We start from the raw sequence: 27741 nt of genomic DNA on the forward strand, positions 1-27741 counted from the left end.
AATAAAATTGTACATAGTTACTAGGAACAAATGACAGGTTCTTTAGTAGGTCAGTAACAATGCCTTAAACTGCTTAGGAAATGGAGATGCTTCACCTGCTCCTTTACAGTGACAGCATGTGTTTATCTACAGAGGAGTTCATATTTAATTTAGAAATACCAGGTCTTTCCCCCTCTTTGTTCAGGTAAAAGCTGCATTTTGCCCTTCAAAACTCTGGTTTGTGAGCTGCAGTTTAGAGGGGAGCAGTGTCGCTTACTGCCTGCAGTTTAAAAATAGACATAGCTGGGCTCTTCCCTGTTTGTGAATATTACTTAAACTCAGCGCTGCTTCTAGAAATGGATGGAATAGCATACCAAAATGTGTATTTGTGTTGGTGCTGTTTGGGAGTCTCGGCATCCCAGCAATGAATTTTAAGTCACTTAGGCAGCTGTGTGGGTGTGCGTCTCAGCTTCCAAACAAACCATAGCTGGTGTATGCACTTGAACATTGCGAAGTAAAAACTGATGGAAAAGATCTCTGATGAACAGGGTAGAATTTATTGTTTATTGTTTCCAGCTCATTTACTTATTTTTCTAACAAGCCTGGTTACTACAAATGCTACTAGAAACAACTATGACAAATCTGCTTTGGTTTTCAGCCTCTTTTCTGCTAATTCCAGACTTCTCTCTTTAGGAAGGCAGTCTGCCTTTGATACTGTTTCTACAGCTTCAGGTTTTATCTTCCCTGATGGTTACCTCAAGAACACTTAGTAGTATTGTTCAGGCATTTGTTTTCCTCACTTTGTCTTTTCTTCTGCCTGAACATAATGGGGAGATCCAGACTAGCAGAGCTACCTTGGACTCTGACCTATTCCTTTAACTTTTTAACCTACTGCCTGTTTACTAATCCCATATGGAAGCTGATGATCATGCATAACAGATTGTAGAGGAAATGGCTCAGAAAAATACTTGCAGAACATAATCATTTGTTGCCATTAAGCTTAAATGGGTTTGTCTGGATACCTGCTTCCTGTGCTGCTCACCATCCAGCATTTACAGCTGTCGGTATGGAAGGCAAGCCCTGCTTCTACCTCCACCTTGCAGTTAAAAAGCTAAATTCCCCTCCTGCTGTCATGCTCTCTAGGCTGCCTTTTCCTGTTGCTGGAACTATAGTTATAAAAGTCCTGGCCTTGCTGTCTGATAACTGGACTTTCTTCTCACTTGACAAAAACAAAAGTTTATTGAAGACTTCTGAGGCGGATTCTGGAGTCTCTCTTCCTCCAATAGCCAGGAGATGGGAATCATCGTGCTTATTCAGTACATGCAGCACCAGAAGCGGTAATATTAATATTTTTATGTAGCGTGTATATTTATCAGATGTGCCAAAGTAGAGATTTCAGAACCTACTGTGCAGGATTTTTTCCTTTGTGCAGAAGCTGGACCTTGTGATCTGTTCCTTTCACGACGGAATGGCCTAAGATTTTCAGAACTGGGAGACTTAATTTTAGACTCAAACAACATGCTTCCTTAGACGTGGGATTTGAGGTGGTTTGCAGGGTGTCCCACCCTCTCCCCCATTTTTTTTTTTAATCACTTGCTTGAACAAGAAACAATCTTTTGTTCATTTCATGGAGCCTCGTGCTAGTTTTGTGATTGTAAAATAGCAAAGTTCCTTTATCTTGTGTTTGCGTTGGCAGCACCCAGGTGCAGTGCAAGCACTCGCTGAGGGCAGAAGGCACTGCCAGTTTGTGAGAGTCTTTCCCAGGATGTTGAGATGTTTAAAGCCTTTCCCCCTCTACCGTCACAAAAGGAGCGGCGATGAGGCAGAACCTTCTGGCTTCAGTTTTCAAAAGTACAGTGAACCTAACCTGGCTTAGTCAGGTTTAGGAATGTCAGAGATGAAAAGCTCCGTTGCATTAGAGTTGAGGTGAAAGCCTAAGAAAGTGACTGCTTGCAGCAAACAGCGAGGGCTGGAGCTGCCCTGGCTCTTTCCCTTGGGCAGCATATCCCTTGCTGGAGCTGGAGTGGGACCAGGCAGCGCGGGAGGCTCGTGTCTGTGCACCTTTTGTAGCATGAAATGGGAAAACCAGGACTCATGGATACAAGCGCTGCCAGCAGTGAAGTGAAAGTCCTGCACAGAGGGATGGGTCTGGTTGCCTTTGTTTCTCCTCTTCTTTGCTTTTGCAGTGTGGGTACTTTGTAAAGACTAAATTTTGTTGAAGTGTTTCCCTCTAAAGACCAGATTCCACTACTTTTACCTGAATCAAATAGGTAGTACTGGGTGCACCCAGATAAATGTAGGCTTCCACGCTGGCCACGGTTATTTCTGCCAGCTTTGTCACTGGTTCTCAACCTTGCCACTTCCTCAGCTCCAGTTACAGCCATTTCAAATACTTAACTAGAGTGCAGCATGGCAGAACACAAGCACATGGACTTATACCTTGTGCTTGGTAAAGGGTGCAGAACCACCTCCATCAACCGGTGTTCTTGTCTGAGCTAAAGCAGAATCAATTTCCTAACTCTTCAGCTAAGCCTCATCTAAGTAACTTCATTTAATGATAATTAACTACATCTTTTTAGACAATGTCTCTAAAAGTGATAGTGCTTAAAATTTATGATGATCACCAAAGTAACAGAGCATTGATATGCAGAAAGTATTAAGAACCAAAGCAGAAGCTGCTGAGAAGAGCTCCTGAATTAGCTCATCCTTATGCTGGACAGCAGTAATCATTGTCCTTATTTCTGCTTGGATTAGGACTAGAACTGTTTGAATTAACCCCTTCTCCTTCTCTTCTGTTGTTCCACCCAAGAGCGCACCAATGGGAAGAAAGCAGAATTTGCTTTTGTGAAGCTAATTATGTCTTAGAAAAAGCCTTGAGACTTTTCAGGTGAGCGAAAATGCAGGGCAACAGCCGTGACCACAGCCTTGGCAACCCTTTTAGAGAAGAAGGCAGGATAAGTTTCTTCCTACTGGAGTATGTGCTTAAGACTAATGATTGAGGCAAATGAACTCCCCCGCCTCACTGCTCTCTGCAAGTCCCAGGATAGACTCTTCTGTCAATGCTTGAGTCTCACTCAAGACCCCTATGTATCTGGTTGAGATGCTCTTGGGAGAAGAAACAGGTACTGGAATTCTAAAAGGCAATTAGCACAACTCTTTCCTCTACCTTTCTATTCCCCTGAATTATCTATATGTAGAAAGAAGTGTTAAAGCTACATTCATTTCTTCACCAGAAAGGAAGCAGAGAAGGTAAGTATTTGCAAGACAGCGCAGCCATAACAAGGACATTCGTCAGATCATCTCACTTCAGCAAGTGGCCCTTGGCTTAAAAAAGACAACCAAACTGCTTTTGCACACTTCATTAGGATGAGCGCAAGGCAAGGAAAGTTCAAGATCTGAGGCCATTACGTGTTGGCTATAACATGGCGTTCTTCAGAAACACAGAAGTATGACCAGCAGGTCCAAAGAGGTGGTTCTTCCCCTCTACTCTGTTCTTGTGAGCCCCCACAAGAACTGGGGTCCTCCGCACAGGAAGGACATGGAGCTGTTAACAGTCCAGAGGAGGTCCACAAAGACGGTCGGAGGGCTAGAACACCTCCCAGAGGAGGACAGGATGAGAGAGCCGGGCTTGCTCAACCTGGAGAAGAGAAGGTTGCAGGGAGACGTTATGGTGGCCTTCCAGTACTTCAAGGGGGCCTACAGGAAAGCTGTGGAGGGGCTCTTTATTGGAGTGTTCAGTGACAGGACAAGGGGTAATGGCTTTAAGCTGAAAGAGGGGATATTTAGATTAGATATTAGGAAGAAATTTTTTACTTGAGGCACAGGTACAGGTTGTCCAGAGAAGCTGTAGATGCTGCATTCCTGGAGGTGTTCAAGGCCAGGTTGGATGGTGCCATAAGCAGCTGGTCTGGTGGGAGGTGTCCCTGCCCATGGCAGGGGGGTTAGAACGGGATGCTCTTTAAGGTCCGTTCCAGCCTTGCATGGTTCCACTTGCCAAGCATTCCATAGCAAGTGGTAGTAAAAGTCATGAATAAAGCCAGCTGTTAAATCAGTGGTAGATGGCCAAAGCAGCCTTATAGTTCTTGCCTTATCTCCTGTTAGACAAATTTTAAAGATCATTGTTACAATTTCTTTTTTAAATTATGTAGGAACCAATTCCAGTACACACATGGTTTTCTGTCCACATCAAGGCATTTTATTGAGGTATAAACTTTGCAGAAGATGAGGTAACAATTTGCATAGGACTTATGCAAAATAACTTCACAATAAAAATTTACTTGGCATTAACTCCTGTATGTGGAGAACGACTGATAATTGCTGCTTGTTAGGTTCTCCACAATGCACAGTTCTGTTAACGCTAGTGGCAGGACCGTGGAGTAGGTACAGCAGTAGTAGTTAATGAAACCAGTCAGACTGAAAATGCTTTCATGCAAGTTTTACAGCTTCCTGTCAGTGGTCTGTGTCGGAGATTACCAAGACAGACGCTTGCTACAATTTCATGTCCACGGCAAGAAGGGGGTGCTAATGTTCTTGTAGCAATGACAGTGGGGTGGGCAAGTATGGTTTTGTTGTGTTTTTAAGAAAGCTATTTTTAATTTACTAGAGTAAGAAGTCCCTCGTTTTCAGAGTTAGTACATCAAATTTGGCACTTGAGTTTTAAGTTGTCAGACTTGTTAAGGCTTGGTAAAGATACATTCTTGTGTTACTGAACACTTCTCTTACATGCTTACATGAAAATACAGGACATGCTCTGTTTCCTCCTTTAGAGATTCTATCAACATATCTTTAGTGTGGCTCCTTTGAAGCTTGTAAAAATAATTTCATATCAGTCATAAAGAATATACAGAAAGCTCCCCACACAAAGTTCAGTTACTATTTTGACGTGTAAAACATTCCTTCCTGGTGAATGTTAATATTCTAATACCTAGTAGCAGTTCCTGCAGACAGTAAGAATCATGATATCATTAGAACTACCCTACAAGATGTAAACAAGCATATATATAAAATTAACCAGAGAAACATCAGTTGCCCATTGAAATTCATTTTTCTAAGCCAATTCAAAAAGATTATCAAAATACAAAACCAGCTTAAAAAAAGCCTCCTGAGGTAAGAGTTTAAATGCAAATAGCAATCTTTTTTCTTAAAAAAATAGCTGTATTGAAATTCTAGGTACTTACTGCCATTAAGAACCTTTACTAACAATTGTAAAGAACACTTTAACTAATACAAAAGTATATAAACATTGTACACAGATTCAAAGTAAAAAAAGTACAACGCCGTACTTCAATTTCACTTAAAAATACATAGCTACAACATTTCAAACTTTTACCATACACACAGTTAACCAGCTTTGGATCAGCTGCTACTGTTGTCCATGGAACAGTCAGCTAATTCTGTGTGCTGCTGACTTGCAGCTGTGCTAGGACATGGTATTTTACCGTGTCCGTTTGCCTGAGTAAGTCGTTGGCTGTAAAACAAAATGTAAGCTTGAGCCTTGCATACTTCTTCCATAGTGCACATGTTGAGTTTTGAATCATTGCAGTGTACCCAAAATCCTGCAGTGAAGAAATACATCAATAAAAAGTCATCAGGACACTGATCTGAGGTAACTACATTGTATTTCATAATTAACTGGTGAGTCTCATTTCACAAGGTGTGTAGAAACAGTAATGTTTCAGTTGAGCTAGTATATTTGCCTCTACATTTTAAAATCCCAGCTTAGCTTCCTCAGATTTGTCAGTTTATAGCCGGAACACGTTTAACAAGCCAATACAAGAGCAGCTTTGGTGTACAGAACTGCAATTCTCATTCCGGGCAGTGCAGCTACAGTTGACTCCCTTTGGCCACTGAGGAAAACCAGGAAGCTTATCAGTTCAGAACCAGGAACACCCTGCTCTCCCACGCTCTCTATTTCACAGCTAGCTCCTACCTCCTTCTGAGTTGTAGCAGTAGGCAGTGTAGTGCCCTGAGCCGAATCCTTTCCCATGATGCATCACCACAGCAGACAAGTCGTAGATAAAGCAGTCAGGTAAGAGGGACTTGAGGGATTCTCTGCAGCAATAAGGCTCCATGTTCAGCATTTGATCAAAATTAACATGTACACCAATCTTCTCACGATGATTGCGTCCTGACCACCTGGAAAGTGAAGTCAAATGAAAACTTGCGTTTTTTTTCAAGGAAAGAACAAAGCATACTGAATTATGGTGTAACATAACAAGTGTTATCTTTGTGTGCAGAGTAAATGCTAATTTGCACACCTTTTCTCCTAGGCTTCCTCCTTCACTTTTCCTGCATTTCAAGACCTTTTAAAATGTGTCTGTAGTACCTACTATTCTCATCTTCTGAAATATCCAGCTTAAGATCTGTGTAATGGTAAGTGGCAAGTACTTCCCACAGATTATCTTTTATGGATATTTCTCATTTTTTTAATCTCATTTTCAGTTTCCTTTGTATTCAGGACAGACTGTACTAATGCACGGCTCAAGAGTTCACAGAGATACAGTCTCCACTCCCTTACTCTCAGGCCAATGCATTAATCTATTTGCTAATATGAAGGTATGTGAGACTTCCACTGAATACAATCTTGGTTTGTACGTTAGTGAATATACGCATTTACTTTATCTGGAGATAACATGAGATTAAATTTACCAACAGAGTTCACAGCAAGGTTAGTAGGTTTTGTCTGAAAAGAAGGATTAAATATTTTTGGTACTGAAGTAGCAAGGAGTTGGCATCCAAAAGGTCAGTTCTCTATTTAGAGCCTATCTTATTGATGTTTACATTAAACAAGAAAAATAAGTTTCTGTTAACTATTTCTCATTGTAATGGTAAAGGGAAATTAGACTGCTGAAAAACACTGATCCCAAACAATGAAAAAGCAGGACTGAATTGGTCAGTTTGCAACACTTGTTTGTCGTGGTACTACTTACCTAAACCGTTTAAGGTGTAATCTGAGAACCTGAGGTAGTCGACACACCATAAGCTGCTTCTGAGCTTCTGTGAGTATAACTGGTTTAGAAGAAAACTTCCTTCGTTTTGCTGAGGCCAAACACACAGTTACACAATACAAATCTCGATAACAGCCTTGTATTTCAATCTAAGATTTATCCACCAAATTTGTGCGGACCTACATAGCTACTGTCTGTGCCTCCTTACAAAGGATACACTCCAAGAGCCTTTTTGCAAGAATCATTTTATGATGCAAGTGTAAAATACTTGTGGTCACTTAGGTTATTACCTTAATTTAAAAAGCTGATGGATTCTTTGGCTGGGAGTATCAGAATCCCTATTAATGTGTGATAAGACTTTATCTACAAGAAGCATCACACTTTAAAACTTCTTCTAGATGGTAAGTAATCGCTGTGAAGTGACCACACCAGGACTTTTGTTTGCAACATACTTTTAAGACTTTTAGCATTTTCCTGCCACACTTTCACAGTCAGTTTACTTTATATCTTACACAAAGAATGTATGTGTGAGTACATACTGCCTTTACTCACTGTTGCACTGATCGCATGCATATATCTTTCCTTCCAAAGCTTCCGTTTCTGTAAACTTGGCCAGCATTTCTGTCAGCAGACATGGATACTGAGGCGACACCTCCTTGCCGTTGCAGTGGTACCTCTCAGGAAACTCAAGGGACAGGTCCCAGAAAGGTTCTATGGTATTTGATTTATTGTCGCAGGCAAGACATGTCACCTGTAAAAGAATATTTCACCAGTTGCTTACACTCAAAAACTTACTTTGCTAAAAGTGTTCCATAATATAGCTCTAAAAAAAATTATAGATGCAGAGATAACTGATGGAACCAAAGGCGAGACACAGTTAACTAACAAAAGAAAATTATACACCCTATTTCTTTTCTCTGAAGCAGCATGTCCAATACTTTACCACAAATGAGTAAGTGTTCTTATGTTTTACTGAAAAACAAAAGCGGTGTCAAAATGGTCTGTATGGGACTGTCCAAGAGAAAGCAGCTGGTGGAGTCTTGGGAGTTTTTTCTCCAAAAAGAAACACTCCAAAAGGAAAATGTACATGAAAGAGAGAAATCATAGTTGAAGGTAATGTAAAAAAAAGAATAACACAACCAAAACCAAACTCCTGTGGATTTTAAAGTCACATCCTTCTTACTTTTTAAGTCTTCCAGGGAAGCCTGGATTAGGAAAGCACACTTCTTCAAAGAAAAATTAACAGGTAAAATTAATTTATTTCTTCTTTCAGTAAGTGGATCCATCGTCACACTAGGGAAAGGACAAGCAGTAAAGACAACGTAAATAAAATGTTGAGAAGTGAGTCAACCTGGAAAATGCAGATAATACAGCTGGGGACAATTAATTTATTATAACATTCAGTATTTCAGAGAGCAAGTTAAAAGCAGTAGCTCTTCTACACTGGAATGGCAACACATTAGATGTTGATTTGCAATGTCTTCTGAAAGCTTGCTCAAGTAGAAGGCACCTCATGTGGATGAGTAACTTCTATTAGCAGCTAAACCTATGCAGCAGTGAAACTCCATTTAGACTGTAACAAGTATATTTTACAAAGGCTATAACGAAATACTGGTAAGTATCAAGTGAGTGTGTGAGACTAAAGATATATTCACCTTGGTATGTTCAATACAACAAAGTACAATACAATCTTGAAGAGTAATTACCTGAGTTTTTTCTACTGTTAGTGTATTTATTGGCTTAGAAGTTGCAGTTGACCACTAACTCAAGCAGGTCTCATCTCACTGCTCTAGAAAAGATGCGACCTGAAAATAAGTTGGATTTTAATGGGCTCAGATAAATAGCTCTGCCAGAACTCCTGTAAGTATCGAACATATTCCCACTCTCTTCCTCAGCAATTATATTTTCCCAACAAAAATATTAAAGTAACTCAAAGTTTTCATAGAGGACTGACTGTCGAGTTACTGTAATTAATCAGCTCAGAGTAACAGTCAGGTGATGATAAGACACCACTATTTGTGTTTTACAGTAAATGGAATATGAAGTACCTCCTGAAGTTTGAACCATGAGGGTATAAAATTGCCAAATTACATCTCTATGAGCATGCTTCCCATTTAGAAAAATACCACAAGTTGTTTGGAACAACTAATACAAAGGCGTAGGAATAAAAGAATGAAAATACATGAGGGATCCAAATACTGATATTTCACAGGCACGCTTTTGTGTTCCTGTTCTACAGAAATTTAGTGTAGATCTCTTCAGAGAGCTTGGTAAGCCTACACAAGTGTAAAGATACATTTGTTTTATTCAAGAGCTCCTTTCTTTTCCTCTGAAAGTTTGCTGCTAGACAATCATTCACCCTGCTTTGTCTGGTATTTCATGATCATTTATATAAGGACAGATCTGTTATCTTATGGTACCTTCCTCCTAGCTGTTTATGAGCAATTATTTAATGCATTAATTACCTACAACAGCTTATACACAATCTATGCGTTAGCTACCTCATGCCCATGTCTATTTGTGTTTCAGCACACATGTTACAGCAGTGGAGTGAGGAAAGCTGCTTTAAGTTCCAAGGAGAAGACAACACCACTGCTTTGTTCTTAGAAAACAAAACTTCAAACTTACATGGCAGAAAAGAGGAGAATCTTCTGTTTTAATTTACACTGACAGGAGCTTCTTCTGTAAGTGCTAACATCTGGCAACGTTTCAAAGCCACAAACTTTTAGTAATTCAGAGCTGGAATCTAGACTTGGAGACAAAATGATATGTTTGGCCACAGTTCAAGCTCACTCCAGAACAAACACAGAATGACTAAGAGGTTTCTGCTGTACAAATGGGTGATTTTGTTGGGCCAAAAGTTTATTTAATTGACGAGTTACTTAAGAATTTGTGGCACATGAATGCACACTGAAGATTAATGGGCACAGGATGGAGTACATAAATGAACTCGGTACAGACAATATTAACAAGTTCTGAGATTTTTAGTTCAGTGTATAATGGTAACAATCTACTTATTTAAGATCCTCTTTCCCAACGAGTTAGTAAGTACTCTTCCAAACTAGAAAATAATCAATCCAGCTTCCAATGTTTGCCTCTCAAAAAACTAAAAGATAAATTAATGCTATAGTGCTGCTTCTCATCTCACCATGTAACTGTGAAGCTGATTTGTGTTAACAAAATCCTGTACTGGCATAGTACTGCACTCATTTCCCCAAATGCAGGACACTCCTCCTCACCATGAGGCTGCAGGAGAGTTAAGCTCTTTAAGAGTTATCTGGGATTTGCATGCTTGCCTACAGGCAAGTAACATGATGTATTTGGATAAGCATACACCCAACCCTATCAGCCACTGTACACTAACTGTGCCTGTACACACTCTCACTCAATGGTAAATCACGGCAGGAACAAAGGTTGGAAATATTTTTCTTAGCCAGGCCTGAGCTTACAAATTCGATTACTCAACAAGTAGGAGGATCCCTGCCCTTCTGTGGCACCCATCTGCACTGGCCTGTCCATGAGTACGGGTTTCACAACACTCATCACTTCTCCTTCTGCCCTCAACAGGACTCCTTTATCTCAGACTCCCCTACCATTCACACAGTACAACCCAGATTCTCTTTTCTCAAGAAAAGCGCTGAAATCATATAAACTGCTCAACTTAAACACAACGTGAGGTTCTTATTAAAAAAAAACCAACAAAGCAAAACAAAGAACCCTTAAACATTAGTTCAAAGGGATGGCAAAAACTTCATGTACCTGCCCAGTGTAACCTTTTTGGTATGAATATGCACGACAGTAACAGGGAAGTGAGTGCTCTAGCAATCCAGTTACTGGTATATATCTGTGTATGACTATATTTTATAAATTCAGAGTTTGATTTCACCTCCCCATATATTCCACAATTGCTATTTTAGGAAGCCTTAATGCTATAATTTATAACAAAGCTATACAAGAAGTTTACATTAAAGCAAAGAGAGTAAATTACTGGTTTTTAACTAGTCTGAAAACTCTGCCTTATGTTCTGCCCTGGCCACCCTCTCACGCTTTGGAACAGGAGCACTATATACAATTGTTTGGTTAAAGCTCAGTATTCAATCATGGGCCAAAGGTGACTGAAAAGAGCTGGATCAAATCACTTGATTCAAGCTAAGCATGGAGGCCACTCAGACAAGCATCATTGTGCCCACAACAATTTGATGGACAGCACTGCCCCAGATGGCATTCCGCCTAAATGCAGCCAAAGAAAACAGTTAACATACTGCTGCAGAAGAAGCCAGCTCCATCATCAACTATTTTGCCTATGTTTCCTGTACTGCATGGAAGAAAGACAATTGTTACCCATCTCTGCTCTAATTCTCCTTCGGTATTTAAGAACAGTTATTTGGCCAGTCTCTTTTTCGTGCTTTCACTACTAAAGTTTCCACCATAAAAGGCATATATAGGAAGAAGTAGTAATTGAAATTTTCCACAGCAAACTAATCAAAGATAGAAAGGGATTTCTCAGATGCTGCTGTAATATGGAATTCCACATGACAGTCCACACTATATTTCTTCAGTTATAAAAATAACTTAGCTTTGCAGTGATGAGCATACACCATCATCAAAATGATCTGTAGCTACGCAACAGAATAACACAAGCATAACAGCAAGCTGTGGTCTGTGTTTCAATGGCCTCCTATAGATTAACCTAAAATGTCACCTTCATCTGTTTGGAAGGCAACTAACTTAACAACCATTTTTGTGATTCAGGCAACACATAAAAGCCCAGAGACTAACACCAGAAGATAAAAATCAGCACACAGATCTTGCGCAAATCCTCCTTTGACCTGAAGTTCTCATGGATTTTAATAAAATCTGTTCAGAATGAGACTTAATATATAAATACCGCATGACAGTCACTCTCAGCATTCTCCCTCAACCTTGAACTCACAGCATGCTACTCAAAACTGAAGGACTTCAGATGACACAAAGACTGCACATTTCTAATTCCGTTGACCAATCTGTCCTGAAATGCACAGATTGAGCAAGTTAACAGAGCAAGACTTAAACTTTAAACATAACTTACGTATTTTGGTGGTTAGAACCCGAGTCACTCGGCTGGCTCTTGGCATGTTTATTTCCCTGAGCACTGCACAACATTATTCTGCCATGTTGAGCAGGGCTGGGGGGAAGCATTTTCCCCAGATTCCACCTTTAGCATGACCAGTAAGTAATGAAACCATTTGGGTTTTCTTTTTTAAAGTATGCCGACAGATATCAAAAGCTGGTTCTTAGTAGGCATTACTATAATAAAGTGTGAATTATAGGGGAAAAAACCTCATAGCCCAAGATAAGTTTGTCCAAGGAAGAAACAGTAACTTATCACAACTTTGCCGTGGAGGAAACTCCTTATTAAATCATCACAGCTCTTCACTTTCACTGTTGTTTGGTGCTGCTGCAATAGAAATCTAGGCAAAGAGCTTTATGTAAGGCAACAGATTCAAAAGCAGTGGAATCCTCACAAGAGACTTGAAAAAACTACCTCAAACAAAACAGTTTCTAAAGGGCTCCTCACCACACTAAAAAGATGCTAAAATCTGAGAACCTCATGAGGCTCAACAAGGACAAGTGTAAGGTCCTGCATCTGGGTGGGGCAATCCCTATTTTCAGTACACGATGGGGGATGATGTCCTTGAGAGCAGCCCTGCAGAGAAGAACTTCGGCGTGCTGGTCAATGAGAAGCTCAACATGAGCCAGCAACGTGTGCTCGCAGCCCAAAAGGCCAACCGTATTCTGGAAGCGTGGCCAATAGGTGGAGGGAAGTGATTCTGCCCCTCTATTCCTCTCTTGTGAGACCTCACCTGGAATACTGTGTCCAGTTCTGGAATCTTCAACGTAAGAAGGATTATGGAGCTGTTGGAATGGGTCCAGAGGAGGGCTACAAAGATGACTGGAGGGCTGGAGCACCTTCCTTACAAGGATAGGCTGAGAGAGTTGGGCTTGTTCAGCCTGGATAAGAGAAGGCTCCGAAGAGACCTTATAGCAAACTTCCAGTACCTGAAGGGAGCCTACAGGAAAGCTGGAGAGGGGCTATTTGTAAAGGCTGTGGGGATAGGACCAGAGGAAACTGGTATATAAACTGGAGAGGGGCAGATTTAGACTGGACATTAGGAATAATTTCTTCACCACGAGAGCAGTGAGACACCGGAACAGGTTGCCCAGGGAGGGTGTGGACGCCCCATCCCTGGACGTGTTCAAGGCCAGGTTTGATGGGGCCCTTGGCAGCCTGCTTTAGTGGGGTGTCCCTGCCCATGGTGGGAGGTTGGAACTAGATGATCTTTAAGGTCCCTTCCAACCCTAACTCTACTATGATGATGATACTATGATACATTGGCTCACTATTTCTTTGAGCATTTACATGAAATTCCAATTTAATCAATAGCACTCTATAAAGAAATCAACTACATACTGCTTTGCGACATGCATTAGTTTGGTAAAACACTGTATTATTTAAACATCTTCCTTGAATTATGTAGCCAAGCGGCTTTCACATAAATCAGCACAACCCTTATTTTTTTTTCTCTCTCACTGTGTCTTTTTTAGCCACAGAAAATACTGATTGTTGTCCTGCTTGCCTAGAATTAGAAACTGAAAGAAACTGAAAGAGCAGAAGGAGCTGGCTGATGGCATTGCAAGGCCATCCTCCATCTTTGAAAGGTCCTGGCAAGGTCATGGCAATGAGGGAAGTTTCCTGAGGAAAGGAATAAATCAAGTGTCACTCCTGTCTTCAAGAAGGAGCCTATGGGGAAGTACAGTCCAATCAGCGTCACCTTGATCTGTGGGAAGGCTGATGGAACAAATAATCCTGGAAACCATTCCCAAATATATTAAGGGCAAGATGATGACTGGGATCAGACACCATGGATTTATAATCGGAAAATCATGCTTGACCAACCTTATAGCTTTCTTCCTAATATGAGATGACTAGTGCAGATAACCAGTGGATGAGCGGAAAACATTAAATGTTCTTTATCTTTACTTCAGTGAAGCTTTCAACACTGCACCCCATAACATGCCCACAGATAAAGTTATCATGTGTAGGCTAGAAAAACAGACAGCAAGGTGGACTGAAAACTGAATGAACTGCCAGGCTCAACGCATTGTGGACAGCAGCATGAAATGCATGCACCTGGAGCCCTGCCACTAGTGTTCCCCAGCGGTCCATACTCAGGCTGATTCTATTCAAACCTCAGCAAGTCTGCAGATGACAGAAAGCTGGGGGGAGTGGCTCGTAGACCAGAAGGTCGTGGTGCCTTTCAGAAGGAGCTGGACAGGCTGGGGACATGGGCCAACAGGAACCTCACATGGTTTAACAAAGGGAAATTCCAAGTCCTGTGCCTGGGCAGGGATAACCCCAGGCACCAGGACAGGCTGGGAAGCAGCTCCCCACAGAAGGCTCCACGGATCCTGCGGACAAGCTGATCATTAGCCTGAAAGCTGCCCTTAGGGCAAAGCAGGTCAACAGCCTCCAGGGCTGCTGTGCAGAGCATCAACAACAGGGACAGGAAGGTGACAGGATCCTTCCAAGAGACAGCTGAAGCTCTGGATCCAGTTCTGCCTTTCCCAGTACAAGTGACGGACTTACTGTAGAGAGCCCAGCAAAGGGCCACAAGGACTACAAAAGTGCTTGGAGCTTCTGACATACGAAAGAGAGGCTGAGGGAGCTGGGAGCGTTCAGCCTGGAGAAGGGAAGCTCAGCAGTATCCTATCCATTGGTGTCAATACCTGACGAGGAGTAAAGAAGATGAAGCCAGGCTCTTCTCAGTGGTGCCCAGTGATGAGACAAGAGAAAACGGGCACAAACTGCAACACAGGTCGCTCCATTGAGACAGAAGAACAAACTGGTTTTACTGTGAGGATGGTCTGGCACCAGCACAGGCTGCCTGGAAAGGCTGTGGCATCTCCATCTTTGGTGCTATTGAAAACTCAATTGCACACAGCTCTGAGCAACATGGTCTGGTTGACCTTGTTTCCAGCAGAGTTGAACTACACGATTTCTAGAGGTTGTTTCCAACCTCGACAGTTCTGTGTGTGCTTGAATGTGTGTATGTGCATGGGCACAAGTGCATCTGAACTTAACTATCAGAAAGTCATCACAAAAATGAAGAATGAAAGTGAACAACTGAGGGAAAAAACAGTATTTGGTATCAAAAATGTTTTCTAAAATAATCATTCGATCTTCAGTGACTATTTTGTGTAGTTATTTTGCTGTTATTATCCTCAAACATACTATTACATCTTGTCACACACAAAAATTAAGACTACTAATAAATTAATTAATTTGAATAATTCTTTCGGCATTATTTAAGAGTAGGTAAAAACGTTCAGAATACTTGTCTGGCTTACAGAAAAGTCTTATTTTCCCTGATAATTCTCATGACATGAGGCTTATTTTTAATTTTAAGACGTTTTAAGGTTTTACCAAAACGGTGGGCAAAATGCACACGATACACAAAGTGGCCAGTATCTGTTCTCCTTAGGAAATACTACTTCTTAGTTTCAGAAAGATTCAGATTATATGGGTTAAACTGGGGGATGGTTCTTCTAGGCAATTCATCTAGGCAATTCATATGTGTGCCAAATTCTAATGTCAAGAGTGCCTCCATATCAGCTGTAACAGAAACACATTTCAATTCTTTCACCATTTGTGATGTTTTGATAGTATATTAAATTATTAATTGAATATTAAAATCTTAAAAAATACAGTCTAAATGGCCCTCTAGTTATTGAAAAGTAACCTGGTAAGATTTTCACACACCTCTCATTTCTTAATCTTATATCCTAAATTCAGTTACACTGCTGAACTAGGCAGCCGTTTCAATAGCAACAGAACGATGCCAAACTCAGGATTTTGACTTCAAGTTTAAGAGGAACAGAGAGAAGAAGAGGGAAAAACCTTTCTTGCATACACGAAAGTAATGTGAAACCTAAGTACACATACAGCTCATCTGCATTGTAAGTGATCGTCTGTGTATCATATCTAGTAGTTCATAGTATTCCTGAGGTCTGAAGGTCAAGATTGACTTCACCGCACTTCAGTATCTCACAGAATCAAATATTTTTAACTAATACTTTCAGTACAAAGGGATAGTCAATATAGTAACCTTTTCAGGGATCCTAAAATGGAAGGCAGCTATTGCACCAAAACAAGCTTCTCAATTCCCCTTACTCACTGAATGAAGGTGTAGCTACGGCTCCAACTACCTTCTAGAGATAAATTCTGTTACAGCTTGTAGGTAGGTAAAGTTAAGCCTATAAAGGACAACACATACACTCCTTGTTTTTAAGGGCTAACATTGTCAAAGATGTGATGACACAGCACGAAATCTTCCACGCTTTTCTTCAGCCCTGCATGGATGTTTTCTTGTCTTTTTTTGTTAACTGCATTACAGCAGTTTGTGCCAGTTCTGACAAAAGCCTAGCGAAATCATGATGCAGGAATCTTCTACCGAGGAGAGGAAAGTAGTTGCCCAACAGTTTTTAAAGCTCATTCTTCCATGTGCAAACTAAGGTCTGAATCACTACAACGACTTGAATAAATTTTATCGAGGAGGACATATAAATCTTCAGGGGTTACCTTTTGCTTTTATCATGTTCAAAAGTGCTAGCGAAGACTAAACTGGAACAAATGAGCAGCAGAAGACAAAGAGAACATGAGGAGGTACAGTGTTGGACACTGCGGGGCTGCCTAATGAGGCAGAGAGAAATTATTGCAGCCTCAATTTTCCTGGTCTCTTTCACTTTTGGCGTTCTGAAGGTCATCAAGGCTATGTTTTCCACTGACATTGACCAGCTAGAGTAAAAGAGCTGTGTTGTAGTCACAGCACAGCTAAAACCTGTTTAATTCCCTCTCGGTCTTAATTACACTTCAGTGTATTCTCACTATTCTCCTCCCTGGTTTCAGGAAGATGAGGAAGTTTCTCATCACAAACCTCTTCACATAACAAAGATAAAAACATGTGAAAGAAGTGAAATAACTGAAATAACGTTTGTGTCTACAGAGCCTTCAAAATTCTTCCAAAAAATGAGTCCAGCAAGAAGGCTTGGAATGCAACCAAGCCTTGCCAGTGTACTTAAGCAATTAGTTTTACTAAGAAAGTTGCCATTTTGGAGAGGAATACGATTTTCAAATGCAAAGCTTTAATGATGTAATATACTAGACACACCTAATAGGTTAACTACCCCGAGGTGAGGAAGCATACCAGCAGAAGTGCTCTTTCGCTGGGCCAAATGGAAGGTAGAGGATGGTTTGGTTTTATTAGTAGATGTAACAGTCTCTGACAGTTACACAAAACCTATGACCTAAAAGTTAACATATGCTGCAAACCACCCTGATTTTAAAAGTCCTATTGTATCACTTAGAAGTCTTATTATAAAGTTTATAGATATCATAGCAGTACATAATTCTACCTTAGCCAAAACCCACTTAGATTTCTAGCTTCACACACCAAAACATTAAACCATCACTCAAACAGCAGGATAATGGCAACATCCACATTTTTGTTAATTTGTGTTAAGCCTCTACATCCATTAAATCCTTCTGCACTCCCTCAGTAACACATGCATGCATATTTAAGAACAGTTCCAGGAGGCCAAGACTTTCTCAACCCCTGTTCTTGCTGCGATATTGTTAGGTTTTAGATTAATTCACCAGAAACCAGCATTTCTTTGTTCGGTCCATTTTCAGACATCTGTACACTCACACACAGAAGGGATATGCAGAAAAGTGGAGACACTGAAGTACTTAACAGGAAGCAGAGAAAAATTAAAAAGGAGAGTAGTCAGACAGAAAAAAAGGGAAGCAACTGTTGCCTCCACCCCACAAATTTGGTTCCTGTGTTGACAGAGCCTTCTATATTTTTGTGTTGCAACAGAGAAGTAGTATTCCTGTACATAACATCAGGATAGGCATTCACTCAGTACTAATGAATCTCAGATTCAAGTAATTTACTGAAATAATTCCCTGCTTGGCATCCATTACCTAATCAGTTTCCACTGGGACAAGATTAACATCTTCCATAACACTTTTTGTCTAGTATCACTGTAGTGATAAGCTAGATACTTAGAACTGTAAATTCTTTATTCCTGCAAATTAGTTGGTGCTTAATAGCAAAGTCAGATATTTCTCAGTAATTGCAAAACACTAAATTCAACAATTTTATTTATCAGGTGACTCTTCTATTTAAAGTCTTAGGAGTGCCCAGACAACCCTTCTTCTGAAATTGTGTGTATTATATCCTCCCTATCCCTCCTCCGCACTTATAAATGTATTAACCTTTGAAGCGTGCCCATCGCTGACCAGTGTAAATCCATAACTACGAATCATTACACACCTTAGAAAAATATATAAAACATACCTGACTTAATAGCTGTCCATGAAAAATGTTGTTAACCACATTCAAGACCTGTTTTATAAGTTTTCTTTGAGAAGCAGGGATGAGAGTTGAGTATCTGGTCCCTGTAGTCTCCAGTTCCTGCTGCACTTTATCCAAAAGTTCACAGAGAAATTCCTGAGCATCTTGCTGGGCATATCCTCTGAAGGCTGGAATTAGTCTCCACACAGAATGAAGCATGGCAAAAGGAGACACCAGTGCCCATTTACCAGACCACATAACTTGGAACAGAGTATGCAGCTCATGGCAGAGAGAAATATGCTTTGAACTGGGTTCCCTGGGCTGAATAAGTTCCATATTTCTGCTTTCTGATGCTCCTCCACTTAATCCAGAGGATAAACTGGACCGCCTCACAGAACATGATCTCTTTACTTTCTCTTGGTTCTCATTCATATGCAGCGTTGAGGCAGCTGACAGGTGTTTAGATGAAGCTCTGGTTTTACCATTGGTTGCCGTTGCCAGCAGTTCCTGAGTTTCATTGAGATCAAGCTTTAAAAAGCATTCTCGAAAAATAAGTAAGTGACTCAATACCTGCAGGACAGAATTCATATAGCATGTATTCCCCAGGTTTCTCAATCCTGTTACCCCAGGAGTCACTGTGGGCCTTCGCTTAATTGGAGAGTCACTTATTTTTTTCAATCTTATTTCATCTGAGGTATATGGTTTTTTAAACTCTGCCACAGGTTCTACATTCTGTGACATCTTTTGCAGGCAGGGTGTTGTTCCTGAGGACATTCTAAGCTGATTTTGTAAACGACTGCTCTTTCTTGGAGGCATCTTTTCCATCTCTGCTTTTAACTCACGCTTTCGCTCTTGTCTTCTCTTCCTAGCTTTGTTCCTTCTTTCTTCTGCTTCTTCCCGACGCCTTTCTTCTTCCAACATCCTTTGGCCAGTAGCTGTCAATTCAAGCCATGATCTGAATATTTTGCCCAGCAATGCCCGCCGTCGGTGCCAGAGAGCTGTGAACATGCGATCTTCTTTCCGAAGCAAGGCTTGGGCACCACCACCATGTGAAAGGTAAGAATCATCACTTGTACCCATAGAACGCAAAGTCCTCCCACTTCGAGTAGTGCACTCATAGTTTTGACTCTTGATTGCGCTCAATGTACTTCGCAACAGTTTTAAATCACCAGTTGCATTATCATTAAGAACATAATCATCGCAGAAATAACAGAAAACATACAACTCGTTTACTTCCAATGCCACTGGGTGACTGCTCTCCTGAAAGTGCTTTAGTGCATGTTCTTCAATATATCTTCCACAGGCCACGTGGGAGCAGCTGAGGCACGCCCACACGGACTCGGTGGTATTGCAGTCCACGCAATGCCATTTCTGAGGATTCAGAATGGAGTGATCTTGGGCCAGCCGCAGACGTCCTATGTGCTTGCACTTATCCATTGTTATGACTGGAATTGCAGTGATATGTTGGCAAAACACATCATCCAAACTATTTTCTCTCCATGATATTTCAATCTCCAACTGAAAAAAGTAAAAAAAAAGTTACAGTTCATAAATACCCAACTCTATTGCTTTCACAGGTGTCAGTATACCAAACTGATGCTTGAGGTCAAGACCATAATCTCCACACAACCAAGTCCCACCAAACAGGTGGCGGTGGAGCCTTCATATGGAGCCACAATCAACATCACCAAAAGCGGTTCACTGCTCAGACTGAATGGCCTGAACACCACTACTTACATTCCCAGTACCTTCTGGCTCAAAGACTGAAGCATATTAGCTCCACTTTAGATTGGGCCTGTTTTTTCAAAGGAGCACTGATTTAGTTAAAAGATACCTAAGAGTTTGGATATAAAGACAACTTAAAATGCAACAGGTTGCCTAGAGAATTTGTGGATGCCCCATCCCTGGAAGAGTTCAACATCAGGCTGGATGGAGCTTTGAGCAACCTGATCCAGTGGAGGATGTCCCTGCCCACAGCAGGGCCTTGGATTAGATGATCTCTGAACATCCCTTCCAACCCACAACATTCTGTGATTCTAAAATGCTCCTTAATCTGTCCCTAAGCATACAGGTGCAGAAGTGTAAAGTTCACTTAAAGTTATTATGTTTACACAGTGCCAGCAGTTCAGACAAATGAGGCTTTATACAACTCAAACCCTTAATTAAACCACACCTTTAATTAAATCACTGCACTTTTGTGCTCAGGCAAGCCCATTATACCAGTGCTTTCTACACTTATGTATCTTCAATGAGTACATTTTAATACGTCTGCCTAACACCTCTGAAAAAAAGAGTGACCTGGAAAAATAGAACTTAATCTCTTCTTAAGACAGAAACACCATCAGATATCTACCTCAGTTGCTTTAAACTTTATAAAAAAACCTGCATTTTTAACAATCTTTCTAATCTATATCTAAAAAAATAATCTAAAACTTTGCCTAGAACTGGCTTACATTCTTTATATTAAAGTTTACATGACAGCATGTATTTGTCTGAAGCTGCTCTATTTGCTTTCTTCTGCAAGGTGCATTTATCCAAAAGAAACAGGCAGGTTCTAACTAACAAAAATTGGAGACAGTGACTCATTCTTTCTTTATGCTTTTACCATCTTTTAACTATCTCTAGTTGAGAGATATCATCTAGAGAGAAACAATGCATCAGGAAGTGATTATATTTGATCTGCGGTGTTTTCATGCCCGTGACGTCACTGACTAGAAGGGCTACATAGCAGACAGCACCAGCATCATTATGCACAGTACTTGCCAGATGAAATGGTTAATTTGTCAGGAGAACCAAAGAGCTATGCCAAGAGAGGCAAGTTATGCCATTACAAATGCACACATCCCTATAGACTTCCTTAGACAGCCCTGGACAGAACCCAAAAGACTATACTCCAGCTATTGTCTTGGAATATGCTACTATTTTTCCATTATTACAGTCCTGAAATTAATAAGAATAGGTGACACAAATTAGAACAGATGTCTAGGTCAGAGTAAGCATTAGATTGAGGGAACACTAACACACAATCACACAATGAAATGACACAACTAAGGAAGAGAAACTCTCTCTAAGCACACAGCCAGCATCCAGCATTGCATGTGTTGTGTAGGTCTTATTCCGCAGTACAAAAAAGGTTGAGCCAGCTGTGGTGAAAAAGCCTATACAGTATGAAATGCCCATGTTAATAATTCTTTCAAATTACTTAAGAGTCGTCTCCAGCCCATATTACCTACACTGAAGAATTTCAGGTGCCATGACCTCTGGGTATCCATTCAGTACCAGCCACAGTGCATTACAGGAGGTCGAGATCCATTGTGTGCTATGGTCAACAGATCAAAAAAAAATGGCTTGCTGAACTTTTTCAGCTTGCTAGCACATCCATAACATTCATTCTTTCTAAAAGCCAGTCTATTCATAGGCTACTAATGATATTCTTTTACAAACAGTTTGCTTTTTGTAGTGTTTTTATAACTAAGACCATTAGCACCATCCCGGTGTCTTTTCCTACTCTGATAATCTGTTTTCCCCAACAAAGCTGAACTTCCCTAACACTGATAACATTCACACAAATTTTGGAGTTGGAGCATGTATGTTAACTCTTACTAGAACATTAAAATAATAACTATGCAAACTATGCTGCAAGAATTAAATATGGTAGGCAGGATTTCAAGAGGCTAGACTCATCTTCATATTTTCAGGCTAAGAGAAAAAGATTCTCCTGCATAACATCTTAGTAACGGTCCTTTCCAGCAGGCCAGAAAAGAACACTAAGCCCTGCCTTCCCAGGAGGCTGTCACACAGAGCAATGCTGTCAGTCTGGACTCTGACAGGTCAACCTTTTCTGGTTTTATCAAAGTCACTGTGCCTTATTTTTTATCTCTTTTTTAGTATTACATGGCTGGAAAAGTTGCTCTCCATTTAAAAAATATTATCAACAGTGAAACTACTTTCTGTGTCTCAATGTAAGCAGATACTGGAATGTGGACAAAAGTAGTCCGCTGATTTCAGGACAACCACTGTGTAAACCAGGGTTGCACAATCAAGCTTTTCATGCAAAAGCAACGCGATTCTACGAAAGCGCAAGATCAGCGCCTTGAAGAGAAAAACGTAAAGCCCCAGCTCCCCCACCGGCAACCAAACCAGCATGACACTTTCCCACCTACGTCGTCGATGTGTGTATGTGTAGAAAGGGAAGGGGGGAGGGGGAGGAAACATCCTGGCACGGGATAAGTCTCTCTGAAGAAAATGTGAAGAAATCAAAATGCAAAGTTTGGGCAAAAAGAGAAAAATATCTGAAAAGACTGTGAAAATCCAAAAGTACAAAAATGAGACCACGAAAACTTCATCTGAACATCAAGCAGTACAGTGACAGTTTGGGGGTTTTAAGTGGTGGTGCACAGTACTGACACTAGTCACAAATCACAAAATTTTAAAACTTTACCTTAGAATAGACTTGGCAAGACAGAATAGCTCAATAGCTCAGAAGAAAAAAAAACAGGAGTGAAGTGACCAATAGTGGTGGAAGAAACCTAAAAAATACTTTATACTCATTCCCACACCTACTAGAAAGCTGCAGCTGGAATAAAATAGTAAAACCAAATGCTCCAACGTGAAAATTCCCTAAAGAAAGTTATTCAGCGCTGCTTTCTGCCTTCTTCTCTCCCGAGGTTCAGTTCTGTGCACACACACAAAGAAACTGTGAATTAGTTGACCAGCACTTCAGAGATCAAGCCCCGCTGTGTTCTTAGCACAGACCTAAGCTGAAGTAAGCAAAATAACGAGTACTAACATACAGAAAAACACTAGTGAAAACTTCAAGTTACCTGCAAAAACAGAGATATACAAAAGACTTTTTTGTGCAAAAGTTTCAGAAGCTAGAAATAAAAATATATGGAATAGAACTTTTTTTCATCGAACCACATTTCAACCTTGTTGTGCTCAGTTATTTAGTTTCACTAAGAATGGCTGGTAAAGTGTACATTTTGGAGTAACTCATGAGCTGAAAAGTACTCGATGTCAGAACAGAACAACTTGTAAGTCAAGAAAATAGGTTGTTCTTCCTATTTGTGTTCCACGTAAACAAGAAATTTAAATAATTAGGGTAGCTGACAAATTTAACATTGTAACTTTAAAAATAAGCAAAAGGAAGTATCTTTCATTAGTCACCACTTTCGTAATTAATTGCTTGGCACATAAATTAAAAAAAAACAATCTCATGAGTTAGAATAGGAAAGCAGTACGTAGTGTTACTAATATAGATACACACACGTGTATTTGCTCGGGCGTGCCATTAATTCCCTGGCTTTTAAATCGGATCACAGTTTACCAACTGCTTTTCATCAGGTTCAGAGTACCTATTTAATATCTCAAGAAACAGGAATCGTGGATACTCGAGCAACCAATTCTGCTTTACCGCTTTCTTGAACTACTTCTTTTTCAAAGAAAACAACCCAACAAAACATCAATGCGCACAACTTCAAGCTGCTCTACAGTCCTGCAGGGTAACAGTACGACTTAGAAAGTCAAAACAGCGCTTCAGAAAGAAATTTTGTAAGCTGCTTCCGTATTTTAACCGCACAGCCTCTGACAAGAAACCCCCCCACTCTCCATTCTTTGGAGCCACATAGATCGCCTTTAGCTTCTTCTGCCTCTTTTCCGCCAGCTAAGCGCCGCCTGTGCGGTAGCAGCACTTACACCAGGGCACCAGGCACCGGTGCAGCGTTCCGTGCAGCGTCTCGTATTGCAAACAACCTCGCGTTTCCTGCAGCCGAGGGTTCAAGGTAAACAAAGAGCTCAGATTTAAGCGCTTAAGCATGAAAACCACAGCCTTTCTAATGAGCCTGGATTTACGCTTGGCAGTTCTTCCCGTTTAGGAAAACAACCCGTCTCTGCCTGCTCTGACAGCTCCTTGGGACAACGCCTGGCTCCTATTCTGACAGCAGCGACAAGTAAGGACGCTGCAGCCCAATTGCCCAGCTCTGGGCCGCAGGACGAGCCTGACTCGGGGGGATTCCCCCCTTGGAATCACAGAATGGTTTGGGTAGGAAGGGACCTTAAAGCTCACCCAGTTCCACCCCCCTGCCATAAGCAAGAACATCTTCAGCCCACCAGGTTGCTCCAAGCCCCCTTCAACCTGGGACGGGGAAGGAAAGGACCTTAAAGCTTTAAAGATCTCGTTCCATCCCCCCTACCATAAGCAGGGACACCACCTACCAGGTTGCTCACAGCCTGGTTCAGCCCGACCTGGAATGTTTCAAAGAATGGGGTTGGAAGGGACCTCAAAGTTCACCTAGTTCCACCCCCCTACCGTAAGCAAGAACATCTTCAACCCACCAGCTTGCTCACAGCCCCGTCCAGCCTGACCTGAAATGTTGCCACGGACAGAGTTGGAAGAGACCTTAAAGCTCATCCAGTTCCACCCCCGTGCCATAAGCAGGGATACCTTTAACTCCACCAGGTTGCTCACGGCTCCATCCAGCCTGTCCATCAGTGTCTCCAAGGATGGCAGGTCGGAAGGCACCTTAAAGCTCATCCAATTACACACACACACACACACACACACACCCTTCCCCGCCATAAGCAATAACATCTTCAACCCACCAGGTTGCTCACAGTCTCGTCCAGCCTGACCTGGAATGTCTCCAAGGACGGGGTAGGAAGGGACCTAAAAGCTCATCCAGCTCCAAGCCCCTACTATAAGCACGGCCACCTTCCACCTCACCAGGCTGCTCACAGCCCCATCCAGCCTGACTGAGTGCCTCCAAGGAGGAGATAAGAAGGGACCTCGAAGCTCACTCAGTTCCACCCCCTGCCATAAATAAGAACAAGAACATCTTCAGCCCACCAGGTTGCTCCAAGCCCATCCAGCCTCGTCTGGAATGTTTCCAAGGATGGAGACATTGGAAGGCACCTTAAAGCTCATCCAATTCCACACCCCAACCACTACCACCCCGCCATAAGCAAGAACATCTTCAACCCACCAGGTGGCTCACAGCTTAGTCCAGCCTGGGACGGGTTAGGAAGGGACCTTAAAGCCCATCCATCTCCAACCCTCTGCCACAAGCAGGGACACCTTTAACCCACCGGGCTGCTCCAAGCCCCGTCCCCAAGGAGGAGCCCTCCCCCCGCCCGCGCACCTGCGCCGCGCGCGCCCCGCGCGCCCCCGTCACCCGCCGCCGCCGCCATCTTGGGTGCCCCGAGCCGCGGCCCCGAGGCGACGTCAGCGCGCGCGGCGGCCGCGCCCCCCCCCCCCCCCCCCCCGCCCCGAGCAGTGACCAACAGTGCAACGCTCTGATTGAAGACAGAGGGGAGTCAGTCCAAGTCACTGCGTTTTGGGAAAGTCAGGCCGAACGCATGTCTTTGTAGCATGTTTTTTTTCCCCTAACAGTGCTTTTCCAGACACTCTTACATGTTGCATTAACGCGATCTGTGCTGAACAGATGCGTCTCCTTCTCTAATCACCTCTTCGCAGCCTTTCCCCGTCTCAACTGTAAGGTCAGGTAGAGCTGGAGGCTGCTCCAAATCCGCTGGAGGTTTCACTGTTGTGAAGTTCATAACAACATTAAAATGAGTCTCTGGGAAGTAATAGAACATGCATAAGATTATTGGGGAAATTTATCCATATGCATGTAATTGGGAAATATATTTTGTAACCACCTCTTGTCTCGTTGCACGTGACTGATGGAGATCATTCCTTCACGTTTCCCAAGCCTGATAAAGGATGCTTGCTTTCTAAAACTCAAAAACGTCACTTAAAAGAGTTTATTTGCCGGCATTTTGGGTACCCCCTTCCCTCCCCTCAGCCGTCAAGGCGCGATACCGAAAATGCAGGTAAATAAACTCTCCAAGACTCCTTTTTGGAGTTTTACAAAGGAAACATCGCTTATCGGGCCTGGGCAACACGAGGGAGCGATCTCCCTTAATCGTGAGCAACGAGACGAGAGCTGGGGACGGGATGCATTTCCCACTCTCATATGTGCATGTAATTTTTCCCGAAAATCTTACGCATATTCTTCTTATTTTCCAAGGACTGATTTTAATGTTATTATAAACTTCACAACAGTCTATAAACTCTTGCTGATTTGGAACTGCCTCCAGCTCTCTGCCTGACCTTGCATTGGAAATGGGAAAAGGCTCCAACAGAGGTAATTACAGAAGAAGACACATCTGTTCAGCACAGATCACACTGAACACATGACCTTACAGCGTCTGGGAAAACACTATTGGAAAAAACATCCTAAAAAAAAATGCTATCGGAGTGACATTCTGTCTAACTTTCAAAAAGTACAGTGACTTGGATCAATTTTACATGAGCTTCAATCAAAACATTCCACATTTTGTAAATTATTTTTTGTATCAAGGATTTGGGGGGGAGCATGCAGAAACAAGGGGCGCCGGGCACCCCCCAGCCCCCCCGTACCCCCCTGCCGCCGCAACACACACACACCCCGTTCTGTCCCCAATACACACACAGTGCCGCCCCCAGTAAACACCCCCCCCCCATTCTGTCCCGAATAAACACACACACACACCCCGTTCTGCCCCCAATAAACACACACTCACTGTGCCACCCCCAATAAACACACACACACACCCCCACACTCGTTCTGCCCCCAATACACACACACAGTGCCACCCCAATAAACACACGCACATTCACTGTGCCACCCCCAATAAACACACACAGACACACACACCCCGTGCCCCCCCCGACCACAGCCCCTCGCACACCCCCACCCCGTGCTCCGCCCCCCCCCCTCCCCCGCAACGACACCCCCCCCCTTGCCCCTTACGCACCTGCCGGTGGCGGGGCGGGCAGGGCCGATCGCCATGTGCCGCCGGCGGGACTGTCACCACATTTGTAGTGGCCACCCAAGTCCTTCCCACATCTCCTCCCACCTCCCCGCCCGCCGCGGGGGTTGATGCGGGCGAGAAGGTCTGGTTTAGTGGTCAACAGGGACCTCCATGATCTGCGAGGTTCTCTCCAACCATCAATTCTATGGCTATGCCCCAGCCCCCGGCCAATGCAGGGCACCTGTGTTCAAACAGAGGGATCTTGGGCTTCCCCGTAGCAGGTTTCCTTGTTATTTCCCTTCCTACACGTTGCTCGTGTGTTGCCTTCGGCGGCACCGTCCTTGTTCAGCCAGAATCATAGAATGGTTTGGATTGGAAGGGTCTTTAAAGACGATCGAGTTCCACTACCCCCCTGCCATGGGCAGGGACACCTCCCAGTGAATCAGGTCGCTCACGGCTTCATCCAGCCTGGGCTTGAGCAGCTCCAGAGCTATGTTTGCCTCTCCCCAGGGAGCCAGGCCCAGCGCTGCACCCCGGGCTGCCTGCCCAGGCACCGTGGTCAAAGCTTCACAGGGCATCTCAAACGCCTTCACGTTTCTCCATGCATGCTGTTTGTGGAAACCTCT

The 27741-nt window shown here is 42.4% G+C and overlaps 1 protein-coding gene across 4 annotated transcripts; it reads right to left on the reverse strand.

Moving 5' to 3' along the window:
- Positions 1-4140: 4140 nt before the first annotated feature.
- USP44 (ubiquitin specific peptidase 44) lies at positions 4141-27197 on the reverse strand. Of its 4 annotated transcripts, none has more exons than XM_054052157.1 (6): positions 27119-27197; positions 18326-19840; positions 7479-7677; positions 6909-7017; positions 5909-6114; positions 4141-5534 (listed from the first exon to the last, which is right to left on the reverse strand). In XM_054052157.1, the coding sequence occupies exons 2-6, from the start codon at positions 19757-19759 to the stop codon at positions 5335-5337; spliced, it is 2148 nt and encodes a 715-aa protein (XP_053908132.1). In that variant the 5' UTR covers positions 19760-19840; positions 27119-27197; the 3' UTR covers positions 4141-5334. The 4 variants fall into 4 exon arrangements, with proteins under 4 accessions (XP_053908132.1, XP_053908124.1, XP_053908144.1 ...); XM_054052149.1 differs by lacking the exon at positions 27119-27197 and adding an exon at positions 25459-25521; XM_054052169.1 differs by lacking the exon at positions 27119-27197 and adding an exon at positions 25303-25319.
- Between the last annotated feature and the right edge of the window lie 544 nt (positions 27198-27741).

This window comes from Cuculus canorus, chromosome 1 (genome assembly GCF_017976375.1).
Source record: "Cuculus canorus isolate bCucCan1 chromosome 1, bCucCan1.pri, whole genome shotgun sequence".
Taxonomy (NCBI): Eukaryota; Metazoa; Chordata; class Aves; order Cuculiformes; family Cuculidae; genus Cuculus; species Cuculus canorus.

Bases quoted from the DNA above. Each gene is read 5' to 3' on its own strand.
- USP44 (XM_054052157.1), bottom strand. From the start codon at position 19,759: ATGGATAAGTGCAAGCACATAGGACGTCTGCGGCTGGCCCAAGATCAC. The intron at 7,678-18,325 runs GTATGTTTTATA...ATTCTTTTACAG, and splicing joins ATGGACAGCTATTAAGTCAG to GTGACATGTCTTGCCTGCGA. The intron at 5,535-5,908 runs GTAGGAGCTAGC...TCTTCACTGCAG, and splicing joins CTGCTACAACTCAGAAGGAG to GATTTTGGGTACACTGCAAT.